Source organism: Lotus japonicus, chromosome 4 (assembly GCF_012489685.1).
Source record: "Lotus japonicus ecotype B-129 chromosome 4, LjGifu_v1.2".
Taxonomy (NCBI): Eukaryota; Viridiplantae; Streptophyta; class Magnoliopsida; order Fabales; family Fabaceae; genus Lotus; species Lotus japonicus.
In genome coordinates, this window is record NC_080044.1 from 53293467 (window position 1) to 53310577 (window position 17111).

The window sequence follows — 17111 nt, forward strand, 5'->3', positions numbered from 1 at the left end:
ATGTGTGTCTTTCTAAGCTTCATTATATATATCTTTGTGCTTAATTCTTATGTCTTAGTCATGTTTTGACTATTAGTGCTTATTTGGATTATTCATAGAAATGTGCTTAATTATACACTTTTAGTTTCTGTGATTGTTTTTCAAGTACAGGTTGAATCTTGAGTTAGAGTGATCCGAATGAGGCGTGTAATATGTCGTTGGAAAGCTAACTTGAAGATGTAAGGCCCTAGACTTGTCCTAGTGCCATTTATGCAAAACTTTGAATAAAATGAATTTTTAAGTTAAGTTTGAAGGTTGACAGATTCCTCCTGTCAACTTGTGTGAATTTTTAGAGGGTCTTAACGACCTCATTTAGGAAAACTTCCTTCATGAGAGTTGTATCCCTTTAAGTTAAGAAAATTCTCCAAGTGGTTTCGCGTTAATCCGATGTCTGTAGCTCCAGATATTCGTGATTTTATTGAGAAAGGTCGAACTGCCCACACCTTGCGAACTCTAATTTAAAACTTTGGGTTAAAGCCTTGTTTAATGTGTTAATTGGGCTGATTAGTGGGCTCTGGAGATCATAATCAGAAGATTAAGAGAAATCTTAGTGCGCCAAGTGTGTTTGGATTGCAAAAGAGGGAGCTATGGTTATGAAAACCCTAGCCACACTAACAAAAGGGGGAAATCCTATTTCTTTTTTTCCTACTGTGCAAAACAGAAAACAAAACACGTGAAACACCAAACACTACAGAGAGCCATCATCACCATCTCCTCACCATCACCGGCTGCCACCCCAGCACCCACCCAACCACCGCCGGCTGCCGCCAGCAAGAGAGGAGGAGGGAGCGACTGCGAGAGAGAGTGCGACGCGAGCGGGAGAGGGAAAGGAAGAGGAACGCGTGGAGAGAACATTGGACAGCAAGGGGAGTCGACTTTCTGAACCTTACTTCCTCTATATTCAGATCACCCTCAAGGTAAGGGCTGGTCTAGGATGGGTAGCTTCATTAGGAAATTGTTTGCCATGACTTGATATGAAAGGTTTGTGTTGTAGGGTTTTGCATGAGGGTTGGATATTGGGATTAACTTGCTGGATTCTTCTTATGATAATGTTCTTACTGGATTTGCCATGAGCCATGTGTTATTCCATATGCTATTCTTGCTTTAGTTCTTGATGCTTTGTGAAGATCCCATGCAATACTTGCTAAGTTTGACATGAAACTTAATTGTCCAACATGATGTTTGAGATGTGTTAGGTTCTGAAATATTTTCTATGGATGATTCCACATGATTATAAAATGTTTTAGTTGCTGGAAAATGGCTTTGAAACCGTGTACTTGCATCTCCAAAATTTTAACTTAGGGCAGAAGTGACCCTGCCAGTTTTCTGCACTGGACAGCGCACTTAATGGCCCGATATCACCTATTTCCGGTTTTCAGATGAAAAAGTGGTAAACTAGAAAGTTGTGGGATTTTGAATTAGCTTTCCCGACATGTGTATTGCGAAAATTTTGGTTGAGAAACGAGCTCTGTAGGTCGATTTTAGTGAGCGTTGTTCCTGCTGTCTTTTAAAAAAAAATGGCCTAGACTCTTTTAAGGGTTTTGGGTGAAATTCTTTCTTCCGATTTATGCACAAGTTCACATGATGCTATGATTAATGGAATTGCTATGAATTATGTATTGAGATGCATGAGATTTATATTCATGATATTTCTTAAGTAAATTATTGTGTTTATTAATTAATTGAATAAGGGGTCGCTCACCTAGCCGTAATTCCCTTTATTCATTGTGAATGTGATATTGTGCTAACATAGTTGAGACAAGATTTAATAAGACTCTAGGATAACCATAGAGCCAAACTTAAAAGAGAATGAGACATAACTCGCATGCAAGTGTAATTTTAATGATGAGATTTGAGATGGACATAGGTCTAGAGTGGACCATGGACCATGAGAACGATGGTACCTTGCACGCGAGGGAGATTTTCTTGAGAACTGTGCCTCTGCGGACGCACGTGATGTGTTTTGTGGATACTGTGGATCCACGTGATTGAGGTCTTGGACGGTGAGTCCCCCTCTGAGAATTGTGCCTCTGCGGACGCACGTGATTGGCTAAGGAGTTTTGGTGGGTTGTGTGAAGTGAGGAACCCGTTAGCATTGACTAATTAACTTGAAACTTTCCATAAGAGATATGTTATATATATATAAATATACTGTTCCTTACTGTGATTTGTTATTGTTTTTCTGTTTGACCTGACCCTTTCTTGGTTGCTATGTGTTTATTTGGGGGGGGGGTAGATGACGAGATCGACGACGATGGCACATGTCCATCGGTGGACCATGAAACTTGAGGACCAGTACGATGACGAAGCCTGGGGGACCGACACCTCTGGGATTCGGAAGATCTATGTCGGAGATGTGTGCATCATTGGGGAGGACGAGGACGACAACATAGTGGAGAGTCAGATGATTCGGGGAGGTATCTATGACATGCCATACCCGCCATCGAGGTTCCTTCAACCCAAGGATGAAGAATCACGAGTGTCACCGGTTAAGCACGAGGATAGTGAAGAGTCCGTCGCTTCAGTGAACGCGGATGCTGGAACGAAGCGACGTCCTTATGGTGGTGGTACCCGTTGGATATTCAACACGAAGGTTGGTCCAAGGCCGAGGAAGAAAGCACGGGGTGGCGAGGTCGAGGTTCCGAAGAAGGACTCTGCGGGGCAAGAGGGGCAGTGAGTGCATGGGGGTCCCAGTGGGAGCGCATATCTGTCCTTGGAACTTCATTTATGTATTTATTTTCTTATTTTGCTAAACTTGAGGAGGCAATTGGCTATTTTATGTAACCGGATTACTTTCACAGTGGGTTTTTCCACACATGGGTGTGGCCACGACATTATTTTCCACGGTTGTTTTATGATGATGTCATTTAATGCGCGACGTTGATTATGACTTTATTTCAAGTTATCATTATTATTCCGATGTTTATATTTATTGTTCTTTCGTCGGAGTTAGGATAAAGAAGTTTTCTGGAGACGTGATAATAAAGAGTTTTCTAAAAAGGAAAAATGAACCCTTATCAGTAAATAAAGAAAAGTAAATGAATCGGCGAAAATTATTTGCGAAATTTTGGTAATTACTTGACGCTTGAGAAATCGGGGCGTTACAGAAGACCTACAACTTTCATGTACATCTGAATTAACGAATCAGCCTCTAAATTGGTGCTAATTTCCATGCAAAGTTGCTTTCGCTAATCCTGCGAGTCTTGAATAGTCTGCACTTAAATGATCATATCTTGGGCTACAGAACTTCGAATTAGGATCCGATTGAAGGCCTGCGAAGCTGACTTGAAGGGATACAACTATCATGTTTACCTTAATTGAATATACGGCCTTCCTGTGGGATCCGCGGACACCTGAGTCTTCAGCACCTCACTCCTCTCTTGGGCCCGATTTTGTGAAGATTTAGAGAAGATTTAGGAAAGATTTAGATAAAAAATATTGTTGCTTGATGAACAAGTTTATCTATTATTATAAATAGGCTAGTTGAGGCTCTTGTTACTATAACCTCATCTCTTCCTCTTTTCTAGTATGAGTTGCTAAACTCCTTAGTTAGTCTTTCTATATTCTTGTGTTTGCAAACCTGAGGTTCCGTTCTTAATAAATTTCATCTTTTTATTCAAGTTGATCTATGTTCTTTAATTCTTGCTTTCATATTACTCCCTCCGTCCCTAATTATAAGCTAAAGTTGTAAAAATCACACTTATTAAGAAAGCCTTAATTGATGCATTGGTTTTCAAAAAAAATGTACAACTTTCTATGTTTACCCCTATTTATGATAACACTTTTTCATCATTGTACTACTAATGGTGGTGCTCCACTACCAATAAATGCAAGGGTGAATATGGAAAGAAATATTAACTTTTGCAAGGTTAGCTAATATTTAGTGACACAAAAAAAGTCTCAATGTTAGCTTATAATTAGGGACGGAGGGAGTATTATTTTGGATTCAAGTAATATTGTGTTTTAATTGTTATTATCCAAATGATCTGAGTCAGTAAGAGGATTCTTTAACTGATGATGAGACGATGAAGCGATCGTGAATTCATTCTCTAAGAACGTAGATCTCTAACGCCGATCGGTTGTTAGCTTTGAGGATTCCGTGGGCATAGATCGTTTTTGTACTTTGAAGCGGCGATCGCCAAGCTTCTTAACTTTAACGAATCATATTCTGAACGATTGTTCAGTGGAGAATCAGGGTTTCATCTCACGATTGTAAGTTGGGATTCAACTCAAAGGTTTGATGAAAGCTGAATTATCTTTTATGACCAATGAAGGTTGATTGCACTTGAATGTTATAATCCGAGGGCTAACATTTTCTTTTATCTGATAATTTAATCTTTTATTTTTCTGCTTGATTATCAACCAAACCCCCCCTTTTATTTGCTTTAGTTTTACTCTAATATCAATTAATACTTCATCAAGTCCTCGTGAGATCGATCCTGGTGTTCAACACCTTGTACTGTATTCAAAGCATAAATACTTTGACACCACCCGCGACAATGCGTTCGTTAGTTGGATCGGGAAATGATGCATGTTTTGGTTAGAAAATGAAGTTTAAGAAGTGTACAGGACACTGAGTGGCCTTCAGAGGGCGCTGGGCGCCCAAGGCGGTTCCAGAAATCCACCTGTGAAGAAACAGGGGGCGCTGGGTGGCCATCAGAGGGCGATGGGCGCCCAGACTGCGAATTTTTACTATAAAAGTAATTTTTTAGAATATTGGGCGGCATACACTTCGACCTATCACTTGAAAACTGAGAGAAACACTTGAGAGACATGGAGAGAGGCTTAGGAGGCTAGAGAAGAGGCTTGGGTATCGGTTTCGGCGGCGAGACATCTTGACGGCTTTGGTTCTTCTTGTTCTTCTTCTCTACTTGTAAAGATATCCATGAAAATGGATAGCTAATCTCTCTTTTGTTGGGATTTGATGTAGTTGTATGATACTTATGCTCTCTATGTGATTCTCTTCAATATAAAGCATGTTTCTAGTTGTTGATTTAGTGGTTTTCTCTTGATCTTCATGTTATATCTTAGATTGATCACCTATGGTATTTTGTTTTATTCGACTTGGGAGCGGAAACTACAACGTTTGAGTCCGAGCTAGAGTTAATCACCTAATAATCATAATTGCTAGACATAGAGTTAGGTTTGTTAGTCACTAAACACCCAAAATTCATGATAACTTTCTTTCTTAATCATGTGAGACATCAATGTTTAGGATTAGAGAGTTATTGATATCCACTCATGCGAGACATCGATGCCGTAGGGTTGAATTGGTGTAGATGAGTCATATGCTTGAACATGTTATGTATTTGAATCACTAGAATGCAAAAAGGTCAAACAATGAAGTCTAATCCCAACAATTCCTCATACCTGTTGTTTCTCCGTTAGTTTATTTGCTTTTCATTTAGTTTCATGTATAACCAATCAATCTCTTATGAATCCATTATTTAAGTTTGTCAACTATTGAACGACATAGTGTTACACCTCTCCGTGGATACGAAAAAACCATTTACTATACTACAATTGAGTCTTGAGAGATTCAAATGTAGAGTGGTAAAAAAATCTTTCATCACTAATCCAGTCCACCCGTTTAAGTGATTTCTTCCTTCGTAGAATGAAGGTAATCTACTAATCAAAGATTGTTACAACTACACTAGCACACCTTTCTCAGTGGCTAAAAAATCTAAGAACTAGCAACACTATAAGACACACAAGTCATAGTCTTCTCAAGGAATCTGACCTACCCGATCTGTCTGCCTTTGGTAAAAGAAAATTGGTTCCATGATAATAAGAATGGCATGACCATATAAAACCTTCATGTCAAGACTTTAGCAATTAGAATATAAATACTGCCTGTTAGACTAATAGGCCTGTAATCAGAAACCGCCTCAGGAATTTTCTTCTTAGGAATCAAAGCAATAAACTTCGAATTCAGACCTTCAACCAATTTTCCAAATTCATAAAACTCAAAAAATAACTTCATCATGTCATCCTTGATTATGTCCCAAAACTCCCGAAAGAAAATAAAATTAAAACCATATGGCCCTAGAGCACGATTCCCATCACAAGCAATCACAACCTCCCATATCTCCTCAGAAGTAAAATGTAAGGCCCAAGTTTTTAAGCTTGTGTCAAGTAAATAGAATCCTATTCACGATTAGGGTTGATGTATCGTGAAGGGAAACCTGAACTAGAGTTTACCAAACGAAATAAATATGTGAAGGAGAAAGTTCAGGAAAAGTCTGAGGATTGTATCGAAGTCGATTTAAGTTATAGCACGACTAATATTCGCTTTAAAAACCTAGGACAAGAATCTTAGGAAATAACACTATGTTCCACCCTTGGAACACTGTAGGATTTTAGTCCAAAAATCTTCAGAGAAATGTTAGAACTTCTCTTTTTCCATATATCAAAATCGTTTCGAGGCGAAACTCTAGGATCTACGAACGTCCGATTCCAATCATCGGAAGTTTGCCGAAACCGAATCCCTGGTATTTCAAAACCCTAGAATCAACCGACAATGAAGACTTTTTCTATTCAGAGCTTCAAATGAAGATTCTACACGCGTACACCCATTTCTCTTGATGATTTCAATCTTTCTTCAGAAGGAAGTTTTCCATTCCGACATTCGATGCAAAAAGCAACTTATCGGGTAAAATAGTTTTACACCGACTATGCATTAGTTGCCAAAAATACAAGGAGACATCTTTTTAGTTTTGGAATTCTTTTGCCAAAACATATCTTAGAATTCACGGAGAATGACGCCGAAAAAATCAGATTCGCGAAACTTTCATTTTCCCGCGAATTTCCATCTTCTATATATAGCAAGCAAGTGAGAAAAAAACACAAAACTCCTCCATTTTTCTCTCCAAGGCCGCGAGCTTCAACAAGGAAGAAGGAAGAAGAGTTTTTCTTCATTACTTGCTTGATCGTTGATCCGTTAGTTGCTGCTTCAAGGTTTCGAGGTATAGTCGCTAATCCTTACCTCTGATCGCTTTTTCCATAGCTTTTCTGTAGACTTTTCTGAGCTGATAGTTGTAAGGCCCGAGTTTTTAAGTTTATGCTAAGTGAATAAACTTCTTATTCACGATTAGGGTTGATGTAATGTGAAGGGAAACCTGAACGAAAGTTTATTAAATGAAATATATTTATGAAGGAGAAAGTTCAGGAAAAGTTCAAGGATTGCATTATGATCGATAAAAGTTATAGCACGAACGTTTTACGCTTAAACCTAGGTCAGAAACCCTAGTATATAGCTAATTTTCACTTTTAGGCACGATGGCAGTTAATTCCAAAAATCTTCAGAGAAATGTTAGAACTTTTCTTTTTCCATATATCACAATCATTTCGAGGCGAAACTCTAGGATCTACGAACGTCCGATTCCAATCATCGGAAGTTTGCCGAAACCGAATCCCTGGTATTTCAAAACCCTAGAATTTCTCGACGATGAAGACTTTATCTATTCAGAGCTTCAAATGAATATTCTACACGCGTACACCCATTTCTCTTGATGATTTCAATCTTTCTTCAGAAGGAAGTTTTCCATTCCGACATCCGATGCAAAAAGCAACTTATCGGGTAAAATAGTTTTATACCGACTATGCTTTAGTTGCCAAAAATACAAAGAGACCTCATTTTAGTTTTGGAATTCTTTCGCCAAAACATATCTATTAATTCACGGAGAATGACGCCGGAAAAATCAGATTCGCGAAACTTTCATTTTCCCGCGAATTTCCAACCTTTATATATAGCAAAGAAAGGAAGAAAAACTCAAATTTTCCTCCATTTTCTCTCCTCAAACCCGCGGCCAAGAACAAGGAAGAAGGAAGAAGAATTTTGTTCATCGCTTGCTTGATCTTTGATCCGTTAGTTGCTACTTCAAGGCTTCGAGGTATAGTCGCTAATCCTTACCTCTGATCGCTTTTTCCATAGCTTTTCTGTAGACTTTTCTGAGCGGATAGTTTATGGGTTTTTGCAAAACTATCCTGATTATTTCATTTCTGATTCTAAACCTCTTCCTTATGCGCCCAAGATCACTTCTGCCGGGTTAGATTTTCCGTTATGTCGCCGGAATTCCGCCGGAATCAATTTGAGCCTAAAATACCAATTTTTGGAGTTTTTGGAGTAAAGCTTCAACCTTTAGGCTGAAAACTATCGCCTTAGCTTAGTGCTAGTAGGATTAGTTGTCATAAACGCCGTTGGTGACGTCCCTGCAAAATTTGGTTTTTGGGATTTCAGTTTTGAAATTTCTAAGTTAAAAATCATGACCAAAATACCCCTGCGACAGTTTTTGATCCGATAATTTTTCCGAGTTCAGAATACCCTTAGTTACGGTTAATGATAGTATAGGAACCAAGTTTGATCGAAGAAAAATCGAGTCTCCTAATTACCTAAAGTGGCCGAACCTATTAAAGGGGGAGGAGGAAATTTCGTTTTCCGAAAACTTGTCTTTTCGCGCTAGATTATCGTACCTTAGAGTATAGATTACTTCGAGTAACCTTAGTAAGTATCGATAGCTTAGTTTTCAATAGATTCTGATAGTATTTCTGTGGTTTTGCTCTAAAGGTGATTTTGAGGAATTCCCAGAGGAGCAAGCCTTTGATTGTGAACAAGTGTTAGGAGATCGTCCTGGAGAATCTACAGGTGAGGGCTTCTCACTGAATCTCTAGTTAATGCTTAGGGTCGATGTTTCGACATTGTTTACTGTTTATGCACTGGAATTGTGTGTGATTGGAAAATGTTTTCTGAGGCTTTGGCTGACAATGTAGATGATTCATCTACTGAATGTTTTTGAGATTGTCTTACATGCTATGTGCTATGTGGGTAATCTAGGATGTGTGGTGCATGATTTATATGCTAAGTGCTAAGTGTTTATGATGCGATTTATTGATATATGACATGTTGTTGATTGTGATGATTTAAATATGCTCTGTACTGGAATCTGAGATTCTGAATGGTGAGAATAGCGGGCAGGTCATGCCGATTTTATTTTGAGAGTTTTGAGAAAGTTTGATAGGACGAACGAGGTTCGGGCCTTAATTTTGTTTAGTGGATCGAGACATCCTCTGGAAGCGACTTGGGATTGGGAGATCCTGAAAATGTATAAGACTTGCGATAAGACAAAATGGAATCTATTTTATAAAGAAAATTCATAAGACCTTAAATAACCTCAAAATCTTTAAGTAATGATAACAACCTCGAAGGAAGGCATTGGAAGTCAAATCATAGTTTTGGAAAAACGAGGAGTGTCGTCGGATCCAAGTGTTGAGTTTGTTGTTGTGCTGTTGGAGCAGCGTTTGTTGTTGTGCTGTTGGAGCAGCGTTTATTGTTGTGCTGTTGGAGCAGCGTTTGTTATTGTGCTGTTGGAGCAGCGTTTGTTGTGGTGCTGTTGGAGCAGCTATGTGTCGTTATGAAGTGTGTCTTTTGGTCGCAGAATCGACTTTACCTTAGGGTAAGCTTTTAGAGACTTTAACTTCCCTAGAACACGTGGCGACGTGTCGAGTGAGGACGGAGACGTTGTTTGACTAATCATTTTGCATACATGCAACATTAATGGGGTATTAACACAGGACGTACTCTGGACCTCGTCGGTTTCCAAAATGGTCATAAGACCCGGAATGCCGTGAAAGAGCGTTTATAGACGTCTCTTGTAGCAGACCGAAATGGCAGACCTACGGGTTTACTGCTGATCTGGCTACCTTTGTGTGGTGTAAGAGGCACGCGGGCCGAAATGGTTCCACCGTGGCTGGTGTTAGGGCTGATCCGTTTGATGTCCATCCCTTTCCGGAATGCATGTGGTTAACTGGGTTAACCTGCATATCATTTCATGCAACATGCATACTGACTTAGTGATGAGTGTGTTTGATACTTGTTAATTCTATTTGAGGCATGTTAACTGTGATTTATCATCGTTTATATTCATCATGAGATATGCAACCCTAGGATGTTATCCCTAGCTAAAAGCCTAAGTGGCTATCCTATTATCTGTATCTATCCTTGCTATTATTTACATAATTCTTTGGAGTTGACCCTCGCGTCTTCTGTGTGTGCTTTGGCGAACAAACGCCCTTTGTCAGATGTCTTTGGCGGACTAGTTCACGACGGTTCACCCTTCGGGGGAAACTAGAGTTGGGATGCTGGAACAGGAGCGCATCGCGATAGCGAGCGGAGGACGGAGGATGTACCTAGACTTAGTCGTTCTGGATTCAGATTCGGACGACGATCACGCTAGCATGTAGGATTGAGTGTTAGTGTGAGCTCCTCGAGATGGGATTAGTGTAGGAGTAGAGTCTTAGCTCTGAACATCATTTGTTTCATTCGGGACAGGGTAGTTTCCCACCTATAGCTTTTTGTGTGGTTTCGTTACGGGAATCACAGAGAGTTGGTTGGACTTAGGAAGTCTTGTTTCAGGCTGATGGGCCAGCTTATTCTCATTTTGAGGGATAGTGTTGCGGACACTTAACCTTTTCTTTTGGTTTGTACTTTTGCCTATGGGCGCTACTCTTCTATTAACCGTCACTGGAGGTTCACTCGTGACGAGGTTGCTACTTACAGCGGGGGCTGTTTATATATTGTATATTAGTTTTATTACTTTTCGCACTTGGGTTTTATTTATTTCAGTCTTGTCTTAGTTATAATCGAAAAAAAAAAATATATTCACGTTTTTCCGCATTAAGTTTACTTTTGGTTACTAAAGTGACGCCACCGAAATCGGGGTGTTACAATAGTTTTGAGGTTTTTTGCAAAACTATCCTGAATATTTCATTTCTGATTCTAAACCTCTTCCTTATGTGCCCAAGATCACTTCTGCCGGGTTAGATTTTCCGTTATGTCGCCGGAATTCCGCCGGAATCAATTTTAGCCTTAAATACCCATTTTTGGAGTTTTTGGAGTAAAGCTTCAACCTTTAGGCTGAAAACTATCGCCTTAGCTTAGTGCTAGTAGGATTAGTTGTCATAAACGTCGTTGGTGACGTCCCTGCAAAATTTGGTTTTTGGGATTTCAGTTTTGAAAATCCTAAGTTAAAAATCATGACCAAAATACCCCTGCGACAGTTTTTGATCCGATAATTTTTCCGAGTTCAGAATACCCTTAGTTACGGCTAATGATAGCATAGGAACCAAGTTTGATCGAAGAAAAATCAAGCCCCATAATTGTGAAAAGTGGCCGAACCTATTAGGGGGGGAGGAGGAAAATTTCCTTTTCCGAAAACTTGTCTTTCGCGCTAGATTATCGTACCTTAGAGTATAGATTACTTCGTGTAACCTTAGTAAGTATCGATAGCTTAGTTTTCGATAGATTCTGATAGTATTTCTGTGACTTTGCTTTAAAGGAACTTTTGAGGAATTTCCCGAGGAGCAACGCTTTGCTTGTGAGGAAGAGTTAGAAGATAATCCTGGAGAATCTGCAGGTGAGGGCTTCTCACTGAATCTCTAGTTAATACTTAGGGTCGATGTTTTCGACATTGTTTACTGTTTATGCACTGGATTGTGTGTGATTGGAAAATGTTTTCTGAGGCTTCGGCTGACAATGTAGATGATTCATCTACTGAATGTTTTTGAGATTGACTTACATGCTATGTGCTATGTGGGTAATCTAGGATGTGTGGTGCATGCCTTATATGCTAAGTGCTATGTGATTATTGCTTAATATGTTGATATATGACATGTTGATTGGTTGTGCTGAGTATTTATGCTTTTGCAATGAGATCTGAGATTCTGAATGGCGAGAATAGCGGGCAGGTCATGCCGATTTTATTTTGAGAGTTTTGAGAAAGTGTGATAGGACGAATGAGATTCGGACCTTGTCGTGGTGTTGTATGGATCGAGACATTCTCTGGTGTCAGTTGGGGATTAGGAGATCCCGAGAACTTATAAGATTTTGCGATAAGACTAAAAGGATATTATTTTGAAAAGAAAACTCATAAGACATTAAACAACCTTTAAATCTTCATTTAATGATAATAAACTCGAAAGGAAGCTTTGGATGCAAATCTTAGTTGGAAAACAAGAAGTGTCGTCGGATCCTAGTGTTGAAAAAGTTGAGAGGCGTTGAGTATGTGTTGTTGTTGTGCTGTTGGAGCCGCGTTTGTTGTTGTGCTGTTGGAGCAGCTATGTTGTTGGGCTATCCTGGGGATAAGTCCGGGGAATTGATAGTTCCCGAGTATGTGGATACTCTGTGCTCGTTGAGCAGTTGCGACCATCGGATTGAGATGAGTCGGATGATTTGGAGATCATCGTGGGTTATGTGTTTTTGTTGAGAAGTGTCTTTTGTCGCAGAATCGACTTTACCTTAGGGTAAGCTTTTAGAGACTTTAATTTACCTAGAACACGTGGCGACGTGTCGAGTGAGATTCGGAGACGTTGTTTGTCTAATCATCCTGCATTCATGCAACATTAATGAGGTATTAACACAGGACGTTCTCTGGACCTCGTCGGATTCCAAAATGGTCATAAGACCCGGATTTCCGTGTAAGAGCGTCTGTAGACGTCTCTTGTAGCAGACCGAAATGGCAGACCTACGGGTTACGGGTGATCTGACTACCGCTGTCGTTGGAATAAGAGGCACGCGGGCCGAAATGGTCCCACCGTGGCTGGTGCTAGGGCTGATCCGTTGATGTCCATCCGTTCCGGATTGCATATTGGTTGACTGGGTTAACCTGCATATCATTTCATGCAACATGCATACTGACTTAGTTGATGAGTGTGTGTGATACTTGTTAATTCTATTTGAGGCATGTTAATTGTGATTACTGTCGTTTATGTTCATTGTGAAATATGCAACCCTAGGATGTTATCCCTAGCTATAAGCCTAAATGGCTATTTCCTTATCTGTATCTATCGGTGGTACTATTTATATAATTCTTTGAAGTTGACCCTCGCGTCTTCTGTGTGTGCTTTGGCGGACAAACGCCCATTGTCAGATGTCTTTGGCGGGCTAGCTCATGATGGTTCACCCTTCGGGGGGAACTAGGGTTGGGATGCTGGAACAGGAGTGCATCGCGGTAGCGAGAGGAGGACGGATGGTGTACATAGACTAGGTCGTTCTGGATTTCAAATTCGGACGACGATCATGCTAGCATGTAGGTTTTAGTGCTGGTGTGAGCTCCTCAAGATGGGATTAGTGTAGGAGTAGAGTCTTAGCTCTGAACATCATTTGTTTCTTTTGGGACAGGGTAGTTTCTCACCTATAGCTTTTTGTGTGGTTTCTTTACGGGAATCACAGAGAGTTGGTTGGACATAGGAGGTCTTGTTTCAGGCCGATGGGCCAGCTCATTCTCAGTTTGAGGGATGGTGTTGCGGACACTTCACCTTTACTTTCAGTCTGTACATATTGCCTTCGGGCGCTACACTTTTCTTTCCGTCACTGGAGGTTACTCGTGACGAGGTTGTTACTTACAGCGGAGACTGTATTATATATTGTACATTAGTTCTGTTGTTTTTCGCTTTTGGGTTTTATCTATTTCAGTCTTGTCTTAGTTATTATCAAAAAAAAAAATATTCACGTTTTTCCGCATTAAGTTTACTTTCGGTTACTAAAGTGACGCCACCGAAATCGGGGTGTTACATAAAAGCTGCCTCCAACATAGCCTTGTCCTCCACCTTAACCTTCTAAAAACCGTCACCTGTCAATTGCAAACACCCTCTCGGACCAGCCTTAATTTTTTTTTAAAATGGTTAAAAATGGAACACTTATTCTAATCAGTATCTTCACATATCTCATTATTTACCCTCAAGTTTACTAAGCTCCTCCTGACAACCCTGTCCTTACACACCCGGTGAAAAAAAGCGGGTATTTTTGCCCCCTTCCCTTAACCACCTCATCCTTGATTTCTGTAACCACATACTCTCCTCTAATTTGTACTCTTTCCACAGCTACCTCAAAGTCATCAACCTTTCCTTCTTCCGCTCCTTAGTAACCTCCTCCGTCTCCATTTGCACCATAAGATCATTAACTTTTTTTTCCAACAAAATAATCCTAGTTGACCCCATGGCCCCTGTCCTTATACCACTCCCTTATACGCCCTCTTAAGCCCCTTAATTTATGCATTACCACAAACCCAGACCATCCTGACACAACATTAGAGCCCCACCAGTCCTTCACCATCTCCTTCAATCCATCCTCCATCAACCAGTAATTATAGAATGTATAAGGTTTAGGCCCAAAGTCTTTTACACCCCATTTCAAAAGCACCGCTCTATGATCAGATTGTCCCCAGTCTTGAGCCACTTGAGGTACACCATCAAAACTCAAAAGCGCATCCTCATTAATCAGGTTACGTTCAAGTCTACTCCACAACCCATCTGCCTGAGTACCATGTAAAATCTCCATTCAGTTGTGGTAGATCAATCAAAAAATTATCTTGGACAAATTCCTTGAATGCACTATCCCCTACCGTATCCCCTCCTGCTCCACGACGCTCCCCATCATTCAATCTCGTGTATCCCCCCACCACCAACCGACCCACTACTCCATCCAACGCACCGCCAATCTTCCGAAATATTTCAGCTCGGCTGGCCACATCATGAGGCCCATAGACATTACACACCACATACACTTTCGTACTATCCACCACACCTAAACTATACCCATAAATTACCCGCATGCATGAAAAACGATCCTTACGCCACAATAAAACTAAACCTCTTGTTGCTTGTATGGTTGACACAAAAACCATGTCTAATCCCCTAGCCCGTAGCCTGCCATGTAGCACATCCTCACGACCAACACACAACTTTGTTTCTTGCAGTAGAATTATCTCAGGTTTAACGCTATCCATAGCATGTCTGAGAACTTTTCTTTTTTTTCTTGACGACCCAAACCTCTCACATTCCACGTAACCCACACACCTGACAACTTCTCAATAAGTAAAACCTGCCCGAATATTCCTCACAATACCTTGAATTGTTATTTCTTCTAGACAGTCAAAGAGCATTCCCACACATTGACTTCTTATCAAAGCAGGACGGGCTCTCGTTTTCACCCCTTCCTCGCTATGCCAATCCAGCGACATTAGATGCAAGTCATACCCATCCCGAAGCAACTGACTAGCTTCTGTACTTCCAGCATCCTTACGTGGTCTTCCTCTAGGGAGCTTCGGTGTATGGACCTGAAATGGTGTCTTCAGCTTTTGTGGTATGCCTCGTTGTCGGCGTACCACTATTGTCACCGCTTCTACAACCAGTAATCTCTGCTCAAGCTCATATGCATCCCTCTGCACGTCCTCTTCCAGCTCCTCTGAGTCAAATGTTGTTTATATGTCCCAGCTTGGCCAAGCATCTACTGTTGACGATGAATAAGACGCTGGACTCGGAATATTATTTTTGATAGTTACTTCATGCAATCCTTCTGACTGTGAACTAGTGCCCTGGTAAATTTTGTCCCAGTATTCCTTAATTGCCCCTGCCTCCCAATCTATAAAGCTTTTATTTAAATAAAATTTGGATCTTCCCAACAGAAAATCATAAGATTCTAAATAAGCACACGTGGGCCCTAGATTCCGTATATTTTCCTTTCCTACGTTTTGTTGCTCGGCATTAGTATGCACCAATTTCAAGTTCAAATTTTCAAATTCTTTAACTGTCATGATTTCCCATTGGTAGGAGCCTGAAATTAAACAAGCCGATTGAGCTGAAAAAGCTTTGGAGCTCCTCCACATTTTCCATTTCTAACACTGAAGCGGTTGCGCAACGCTCCACCCATTGATGATCATCCTGCTGCGTGTTGTACTGCAATACCACTGTCTCCGGTATCAGCTCTCCTTCAACTTCTCCCCTAGGAACTGGTTCAGACACCTAAGGCTTCTTTATTCGCCATACCCGTCCCCGAATGGCATACTTCTTTGTACTGCTATTATCATTGTCGTGTCGGTGTGGCAGCCTCTGATATCTTTCCTTATGGACTTGGAGAAAATTCCCTTCGAAGCGTAACCCATTGAGTAACCGGATTGTACACCACGCTTCTGCATCAGTGGCATAGTGCACGAACCCAAATTTGAATCTACTATCACCACGTCTCCGAGGCTGTATCTCAACGTCCTGAACCTTCCCGTCCCGAGCAAAGTCCCCTCTCAACTTTGCCTCAATCGCTAGCTCTCCAAACCCGTCAACAAACACCGTGAATGATCCTCCCAACCAGGCCGTTCCATACTTATGCTGAGCACCCCACCGGGGTGCACCATACCAGTTTCCTCGTCCTTCCCTTTGTGCTACTACTCGGGAGCATGCTGCCTGCCCCGGTCACACCCATTTGCCGCCAAAATGTTAATTATGATTTCTCCAATTCTCACATCCGACAGCCGTACGCGAACTCAGGCCACTCGTCCTAGAGAATCTTTCTCTCTAGAATTGCACTCTTTAAACATTTCTATCTACGCAGTTTCTTGACCAAGTTTAATCATGATTAAGTAAGAAAATAGTTATATATAATTAAAAATATGAATTATTGAAACAATTCATATAGTAAAAGTTAAGAGTTTGTATTCATGGAGATATTGTAACTTTTAGTATATTAATTATTAAATGAAAAATTGTATATAGTCAAAATATTAAATATTCCAATTGATTACTATATATTTATACATTATTGACATTAACACAAGAAAATATATTAAAACTACTCCAATAGAATAAAAATATTATATATTATAATCACTTCAAGATGTGGTACTATTATTGGGTCATCACTAGAGAAAAACAACTGGAAATAATTAAACTAAATTTACATGATTAAATAATAACTATAGTATGATTATTTTATATATTTTATTTCTATTAAGTATTAAAATTATTTAAAAAAATATTAAATTAGTTAAAGATAATGTTAATTGTTTTTTTTTAAGAAAAATATAATGTTAATTGTTATATGTAAACATTATTTTTAAAATAATTACCGATAGTATATATTATTAATGAAAATATAAACTATATATTATTACTGAAAATATAAACAATTATTTTTAAATAAATGATGAATATTTTTATAAAAATTCATTATATTTTTATTTTTATAAGGCTAAATATTATTGAATGAGCTTAATCAACATGATGACATTATAATTATATTATATATT

General features: G+C 39.7%; 1 protein-coding gene across 1 annotated transcript; it reads right to left on the reverse strand.

Annotated features, from left to right (window-relative positions):
- Window positions 1-14017: 14017 nt before the first annotated feature.
- LOC130712947 (uncharacterized) lies at window positions 14018-14819 on the reverse strand. The gene is made up of 2 exons (XM_057562758.1): window positions 14436-14819; window positions 14018-14347 (listed from the first exon to the last, which is right to left on the reverse strand). Exons 1-2 carry the CDS (start codon window positions 14817-14819, stop codon window positions 14018-14020), a joined length of 714 nt encoding a protein of 237 aa, XP_057418741.1.
- Window positions 14820-17111: the final 2292 nt, after the last annotated feature.